Genomic DNA, 8826 nt, shown 5'->3' with positions numbered 1-8826 from the left:
TTAGTTGTAACTCTCTTAACGTCCATAGTCTCATTTGTGGCTATATTGATAACCTGCGGCTGCTGCTGTATTCATTGTATGAGGTCTCTGAGTATAAGATTGATTTACAACAGCATGCAGAAGCGTATGTTGCCTCACTGACCAAAAGCATGAGTGTCTGTAAAGATGTTTAGAGACATGGAAGTTATGTGAATGACGAAGAAGAGTACCATAACTGAGAATCTTAAATTGATGAAGGTGCTATGAAAATGAATGTGTTATGAAAAACCTTGTATCAGGAGCCATAATGCAGGATAAGAGAATTTGGCATTCATCAATGATAAACAGGAGGGAAATGTTGGAAGAATTGCATTTATTATCATTGCTTCATGCTTTACTATCACTTTAAGAAACTGCTTGCTTCCCATATTTACTCCAGTGTGTTACCGTCGCTTTAAGAAACTGCTTGCTTCCCATGTTTACCTTGTCACACCCCCTTTTACACCCATGTTCACATCCAGCTTCTTACTCCATATACTCACACACAATCAAATGATATGTAATCTGATACTTTTATAAACTAAATAAAAGAGCAGAGGAAGGGTGCAGCAACTCGGAGTTAATGAAGAAGCTGCCAGAAGAGTAAGCTACACTCTCCCCTTGCAAGTAAAAAATCAAGACGTCTTTTGTGTTTTTACTTTGTCGTCATATATATTAGAATAAACCTGACAACTGTTCACTACGATCCTCCACATGTCCTCTCCCCTCGTCTGCTGTGGACATGTGGAGGGGATTTTTCCTGCGGTGAAGGTGAATGAACGCACATGTGGCTCCTGACCAGGTGTGAAGAGCTCAGGCCACAGGCTCCTCCGTCCTGGTTAGCAGTAAACCTAGAGCAAACAGACCTGGCTCTGACAGATGATCACCGTCCCTCTGTTTCCTCTTTGTCCTGCAACACATAAAACCACATAAATCCCAAACAGGCCAAACTGACCTTTGACACATACGTTTGGGTCCTGCTATGTTGTTTTTTGTCATTGTTAGCTCAAGAATGGCCAATGCTTTATTTTGTGTAATTAATTTAGAATCACCTCCTTTTTAAATGAAAATATTAAAAACTTTTTACATGCTTTTCTAAAGTATTAAGCTTTAAATACTGAAAAAGAAATACAGTTTCATCCAAACTGTTGTTTCATGGTGTGGTCATTGTGAGCTCTTCATACGTACAATATTAGTGTTAATTTCCATTAAATGCCATGAATTCCGTTCATGGCATTCGTTATTTTTGGGTGGTTCCTGTTTTTCTCTTAATGAGTTTGTGGAAATTCACACACTTTTTTATATATTTTTATTTTTTTACTTACATAAACTTTACTACTTTTTAAGTAGGAGTTTGAATAAGGATTCTAAATAGGACCTCATAAGAGCCTGATTTGCTCCATTGTCAAATTGTTCAGCCTTAGAGTTTTTCTCTTATGTTTTGATGAGGAGTTTCAGGAAAATGTATATAGTTTTTAATTATTTGCCAAAGAAAAACTACGAGTTGTCCAAATGTATTGTCCAGTACAGTACTGTATGTGTATCTACAGTTCACAGCAGGCAATTACTGCTAACAATATTTTTATGGTCAGAAGAACCAACCATTATTTTTAAATAGCCAACTTTTCTTTTGGTCAATCATATACAGGTACAGATACAGTAAATACTTTAGTACAGTACAGGGGTTTGTTGAAAGTATTCCTTTGTGTGAGTGAAACTTAACCGTTGTAAGGTCCTTCAATATGTGTTTGTGTCTCTCTCTGTGTGTGTGTGTGTGTGTGTGTGAGTATGTGTGCATGTGCATGTTCCTGTACTGCATGACTTGTGCCAACTTTTCCTCATATTCATTAATTCTCATATTCTGGGACAAGATGAAAATCATTGCAAGGACAAACGGTGTGTACAAAAATGCGAAGGACCGCACAAGGGTTAAAAGTAATGAAGTCCATAAACTTTTGTTTTTGTTCTCCAACGAAAATGATTCAGTTTTCTGTCACAAGGGATTAAAGAAGCCCACTCTCATTTATATATTTAAACAAAAGAACCATTACAGTTTAGTTTTTATTTTTAAAAACACTCAGAATGACAAATTGAGTGTCAGAAATAGTTGGGAACATATTTAGTGGTACTACAGTAAATATTCTTTTTTTTAAATAGAGAAGTAAAACTGAATTGTAAGGTCCTTCGGGTCTAGGTGACCCCCGGGTAAAATCTCACAAACGATGTTTGTGAGATTTAGAGGCAATAAAATAAGTGATCAAAAACAATTTACAACATACAAACTATTGGTTATGAATATTTTAACTACATTTATTGAAAAAAAAACTTTTACCTTTTCAAATTTGCCATGATAAATTGTTGCAAAGCTAACCAAGACTAATATACACTTGTTATAACGCTAATTGGTTAAGTAATTATTTAATGTGTTAATTATATGTTTATATAGTGCACATGTGTATGGAGCGAGTTTTGGAGCTGTGTTTTCTCCTGGTCTTGTATAGTACTGTCTCGTACAAAACACATCTAGTTTATGAAAATGCTAATCTAAACAATGATGAAACTCTTTCTCCCTCTTTCTCTCTCTTTCTCTGTTTCTCAGTCACACATACACACACACAGACACAGAAATCCACACACAGAAAACCTTCCTTCACATGCGTGGTTTTGTATTAACTGCCTAATAACTAAATCCCTGTGGTGGATGGCATAGCATGCAGAAACAGACAGCAGAGCAGCTAATGGCATTAATGAATGGTGCAGTGCTAGTTGGTTAACTAACTTACCTCGAAATAATGTGTTTCTTGCGGGGCCACTTGGGCCACGTGTGATGGATGGCCTTACAGGAGCCGGGTCAATTAACCAGGCTGGATTTCCCTGCATGTCTGCAGTAGTCAGCACTTGGAGAGCTCCCACCTCTGTCACCAACATGGCTGTAATTAATCACCAGTGTGGGGCCTTCTCACCTCACACAAACATTCAATACCTGCATTTGGCCCAAATTACATCCCTGTTCCTCTAATCTGGCTAATTGTCAATATTAAACCCAGAGGAGGAGAGAGATGGCGATAGAAGAAACTCTTTTTTTCCGACAAAAAGATCTGTCCTGCAGCCACTCTGATATTTTATAAATTCTTATGTAGGAGTGGATCAATAAAACTATGAAGACGATGAGGGGCCACGGGGAGTTTTGAGGTAATGTTAACATGGATACACTTTTAAAGTGTTTAAGCCAAGGGACATATTTAACATTAGAAAAATCACACTAAACTAAAATGCCCCCAAAAGAGTATGTAATGAAATACATTGATCTTCCAGTTTCAGTTTACTCACAGTATGAAACCTGGGCCTGTTTAGTTAGACACAATGCTGATATACTTGCAGGAATTAAAGAAAGACACAAATACTTAAATAACAGTTTTCAGTCCAATTAAGTGAACTGTAATATTTTTCCATGGTTAACAATCTCTCATGTCACATTAGTGTACCACAGCACAGTGGTTTGGAATCACTGCTTTTTTTCTGTCTTAAATGTGTACACAAAGTCCTCATCAGTGCCCCTTACTTTTATCACTTCATCTCCTATACACATCATATAGTATAGAAAATAGATGCACAGATATTTATTCATTAAAAACAGGTAAACGTAGCACAGACTGAGAAGCGGAGACAGAGACGTCACTCTGTCTTTACAGAATACACCACTGTGGACAAAGGCTGACAGATGAAGTTGTGTTTGGGGGCAGAGGAGCTATGTGTTGCCGCTCTCTCTCTCTCTCTCCTTTTCTCTCTCTCTCTGTCTCTCTCTCATACACACACAAATACACGCAGTTATATAATGTGTATTTCTTGTGCATTTGTGCATGCATGCATGTCCCGGCGTCTTTACATGTGTGTAAATATACAGTATGTTGTGTTGGGGGTGGTCTCTTGGGGGCAGCTCTGTGGGCTGTCCCATCTGCCATCCCTCTCTACTGACAGCCAGAGGAACAACAGAAGGGGAGGAGATTCATTTGAAAAAAGAACAAGAGGAGTCGGGGTCCAGTGGTCTAATGGGCAACAATGTGGGTTTTACTGACGGGCCAAAGGCACAGGACACCAGCCGGGTGCACACACACCAATCTATCAATGTTTTTGACAGAACAGTGGGCCACCCCGTCACACTCAGCCTCCGTCTGCCTAATAAGGCACGCACAGCCCTGAAATGACGCCTCAGATGAAGGGAGGGATGCATTGCATTTTAAACACACACACTAACATGCACACATATGTTACACACACGGGGCTAATGTCAGCCTAATGCATGTCCATGCTGTGGCCAGAGGGCTAATTGGGTATATAAACACAAACACATCCCCTGAGAGGTGAGAGAGGAAGGTTGTGTTTTTTGTGGTTTATGTTTAGGCTCCTGTGAGAGGGAAGACAACGTTCTATCTTAAACACGACGGCTCATCAGCTTTACGGCTGCATCCATAATCCAAAAATGGCAAGGTTGGTGCTCCCATTTGCCCAGTAGCTAATTGCTCTTTTGAAGTGATGATGTGGAACAACTTAGTGGCAGGTGGCATCTCCTCCTGTCTTCATCCAAACTGTGATCAGAAGACAGTAAACTACAGCCACCACAGCAGCAGCAGCAACAAAACCGTCATGTGGAAGAGGAGCACATGGCTCCTGCACCACTGGGCAGAAGGCGCAACACAGCAAGATTAATGCTGAGGTGTCAGCAACAAAGCTGACTTTAACTTGTCAAATTAACAGCATATCAAAACAAATCCCAGTGAGGAAGGGAGAGAGGGAAGGAGGAAGGGTGAGGAGGAAGAATAGACAAACCTGGACTTTTTTTTGACAAGTGCTACTTTCTGGTGACAAAGAGAGAACAGGCACAAACAGTGAGCTGCTGCTGCGGAGGTCAGATCTATGACAACACTGTCAGATTTTTGACGTCCTGGTGTGGCTGAAACTGTCACAGTTGTTGTAGATGTGATGTTTTGTCTCTACACAAATCTACACAGAGGCGTGGAGCATGTTCACCAGCCACCGCATGGGCGTTTATACCCAGTTTGATCACTGCTTTGAGCTCTATGTTAATGAAACAGTTGCTGTTTCCTGGCATAACATTATTATCCGATCAAAATAAAGTGGATAATTAACTGCCCTTCTTTACCAGTGCTAATTACATTAGCAGAGAAAAGGGCATTTCAGAGGAGCAAAGAAGGCGAAAGGAGAGGAGGGGAGGAAGGACAGGATGAAGCAGCAACAAACAAAGAGTAAAAAAAGTGTGTCTCTGTGTGCGTGTGTGTGAGAGAGAGAGAACTAGAGAGAGAGAGCGAGAGAGAGCGACAACACATAGCTCCCCTGCCCCCAAACACAACTTCATCTGTCAGCCTTTGTCCACAGTGGTGTGGTGGGTAAGTTAGAGAAAGAGACAAAGAGTAGGAGACCACATCAGCAAGAGACTCATGTGGTTCTTACTTAGACCCCAAAAGGCTTGGTCTTCAGAGAAAAGCAGGCTTATTGGAGTGGAGAGAGATTTGTGTGTGTGTGTGTGTGTGTGTGTGTGTGTGTGTTGGAAAGGTAAGCAGCCTTGTTGTTTATCTTGAATGCTCTGCTCAGTCTTTAACGCCAGCATCACAATTAAGATTAATTAAGATGCTGTGGCTCATCAGTGTTACAGTCAAAAATAGATCCAGCAAGAACCTGGAAATGCACAGCCCTCAGGAGTTTCAGACCATCCTCCCTGAAAAATTGATACACATATAACTGTAAATAAAAATTAAAAAACGTTTTATAGAAACCACAGTTTATTTGTTAAAAAGAATCAAGAAATAGATTGTTTCACACACTCCAAATGAAGAAACAATGTGAGGTTAAAAAAAAATGCACAACTATCAACTATTTTTCAGATTTTGTAAATTTAGAAATCACAGTCTGTTAGTAACTGTTACCTGTCAGAATTACTGTTACCTTTTTAGAATTAGCAAATATTTTAAAACTAGCAAAAAATTACCAGCTGTCATTAAAAAAAATGTAAATAGCAAAAACCTAGCTTGTTTAACTGTTTAAAGTCTGTTGAAGAGATTTAATTGTTATTATTTTATTTATTTATTTTAGGTAATTTATGATTAAGGTTTGAATTAATTTGGAAAACACAGACCTTTCACTGTTACAAAACTAAAAATTTCAGATTTTTTTTGCAATATTTTAGGCCCTGCCAACCTTTCCGGAAATGGTGTTGTTCACTTATTGTAGAATTCTCAAACACTTTATTTAGATAGAATTTAGATTTAGAAAAAGCGAAAGTAGAACTGCAATATAGAGTAGTAAAACTTATCACGTAATAAAGTGAAACTTATCACGACATAACATGAAACTTATCACGTAATTACGTGAAACCTATCACGAAGTAACGTGAAACTTATCACGAAATAACGTAAAACTTATCACGAAATAACGTAAAACTTATCACGAAATAACGTGAAACTTATCATGTAATTACGTGATACTGAGCCTTTTTTTTCTCTCAGTGTGGCAACAATACGCTTCCGTACTAACCACCTCCAAACTCAACATCCAATCAGCATTTTGTTCCACAAATCTAAACAAAAACGTATTTGCAGATGTCACTGACTTTTTGTGTTTAACATCCTGGTGATAAGGTTCGTGTTGTGATGACAAAAAAAGACAAAAAACACATGACACTGGTAAAAGAACACTTTCGGCTGTTGTGCTTTCACTTCCTGTTTACTGCATTCTGGCAACTTGACGTGTGAAAAAAAAAAATCAACATCAACGTAGAATAAAGTCACTTTGTGACAAAGCATGCATTTTAAATAAGTGAAATGAAAAATAAGAATAAGGCTACCTAACAATTTTCCTTTACACAGGGTCAATAGCTGCTGCCGTAATATTAAAGTTTTGTTCTGAAAAACCCTGCAGGAGTTTATTTCCACTACGAAATTATCTCCTTTTTAAACTTTTTCGCAAATTTCCTGTACTAGCAACTGTTGATTTGACTTTGTTTCAGTGACAGCTGGAAAAAGGACCACTTTATAAAACACATTAATATTATACCCTAAACTAGCTACAATAAGTTAAATTGCTTGTTCTTAAATAAATCAATATATGAATTCCTTTAGTAATAACCCTTAGGACAGAGAGTATACTTCACTTGTAAAACAGTCAAGAGCAGAACGAAAAAATAAAGCAGTCTATTTTTCTGGAATGTAAATTGTCTTCAAAAAAGTCTACTACAAAAAAAAAAATCAATTCTCTCACTAACTACAGACAGCGTACACACAGTACACACATGCCATTTAAGGTGTCCATACACAGAAAAAACAGCACCCTGCTTTTTTCAGAGCTACATGAGTCATGGTTGTCCTTCATCCTCCAACCACAACAGTGCTCTTACAACACTCTCAGGCGGGTGTCAGGAGGATGGAATATTGCATCCGAGCGCAGGTCAGAGGTCTGTACAGATGCTTTTGAAGCGTCAGGCGAAAGTGGGAGCTGTTTTCCTGCTGTTTTTACTGCCACGGCTGTGCCTGGTCCAGTCAGGAGCTGTTAGCTAAGGAGCGACGTCTGTCTGTCTGTAGTTGTTAGTGAAGTAACCTCCTCTGGCTCAAGAGCAGATCTCTTTGGACATTGTCATACCCCGTGGATAAAAAAGGGGACTTAGAAATGAAGGTGAGAGGGGGCTTCAGAGAAGAATGTCTTATATATAGTTGCTACTTTCGATTTTTTTTCCCCCATGCTCCCATCCACCCAGTGCCAAAACCGGGGGTGAAGTGAAGCAATGGTCTGGGGTAGATTGACTTGGGCTGCTTTGCTACATCGGGGGAACAACCAGGCCCGTCATCACTGGAGAAAAAAAAATATACAAGGTCTATGATTCTTATCGTTTTGGTCTTGTCTGTATGCACATCCAGCAACTGTGGTTTGAGTCTTGTTCAGTCATACTGTAGCTTTTGAGGGTGGTTAGTATAAAGGGTTAGACTGCATTTGTGAGTTCAGACAGCGGAGTCAGATAGTGAGTTGGGTGGCTACCTCTGAAACTGTTCCCACCCGAGGCAGGACAGGCCGGGGAGGGAGAGCCTTGTGGTCTGAGGACGGGAGCAAAAGCACTCTTCTGTTTAGCAGAAGATGGGAAGGAGGAGAAAGGCAGGAGAGAAGATGAGGAGCTGGAGCTTCCAGGAATGGTGGGGCTGGAGGGCATGACTGTGGAACAAAGAGCATGGAGCGGTGTCGCATCTGAAAATATCCACCAACCAGAAGAACAAGGTTAAGTGTCAGACATTAGAGAACATTTAAGGTCTTACTGTAAGGAGAGCCAGTGGGGGAGGTACTGTTGAAACCAGAAACACCTAAGCTGGTCATAGGAACTGTCCCATAGCCTCCAGTCATCCCGGTGCAGCCCCCGTAGCCTGACTGCTGAGGAGTAGAGGCTGATTGGTAACCTCTTGGAGACAGACTGCTGGAGTTTCGATTGTAACCTGAGAAAAGACATTACCAAAATAAAAAAAAAGAAACGTAAGGGTAATGTTGAATTGCACTGTATATGATTGGCGGCTGAATTGTCCAATAGGAGCCTTCTTAATAGAAAACAAGTAAAACTTTTCCAAGGTTTAACTCCCGACTGTGAACTGTAGTGGAGGTCTTGCTTGTAAATCTCGGCTTACCTTGGCTGCTCTGTCCTGGCTCCCCGATACTGACACCCAACTGAGAGGGGTACGAGCCCAGACCCATCACACTCCCGTGGGCAGGTGAACTCGGCAGTGCCTGCAGCTGACTGTGAGGACGGGGAACACTGTA

The 8826-nt window shown here is 40.1% G+C and overlaps 1 protein-coding gene across 1 annotated transcript; it reads right to left on the bottom strand.

Moving 5' to 3' along the window:
* Positions 1-6457: 6457 nt before the first annotated feature.
* On the bottom strand, positions 6458-8414 carry LOC112486354 (transcription factor COE2-like). The gene is made up of 3 exons (XM_025052754.1): positions 8334-8414; positions 8062-8232; positions 6458-7875 (listed from the first exon to the last, which is right to left on the bottom strand). The coding sequence occupies exons 1-3, from the start codon at positions 8389-8391 to the stop codon at positions 7844-7846; spliced, it is 261 nt and encodes an 86-aa protein (XP_024908522.1). The 5' UTR covers positions 8392-8414; the 3' UTR covers positions 6458-7843.
* Positions 8415-8826: the final 412 nt, after the last annotated feature.

Source organism: Cynoglossus semilaevis, chromosome W (assembly GCF_000523025.1).
Source record: "Cynoglossus semilaevis isolate Cse_v1.0 chromosome W, Cse_v1.0, whole genome shotgun sequence".
NCBI lineage: Eukaryota > Metazoa > Chordata > Actinopteri > Pleuronectiformes > Cynoglossidae > Cynoglossus > Cynoglossus semilaevis.
Note: the sequence above shows the minus strand (reverse complement) of the source record. Positions and strands in the feature narration are given on the sequence as shown.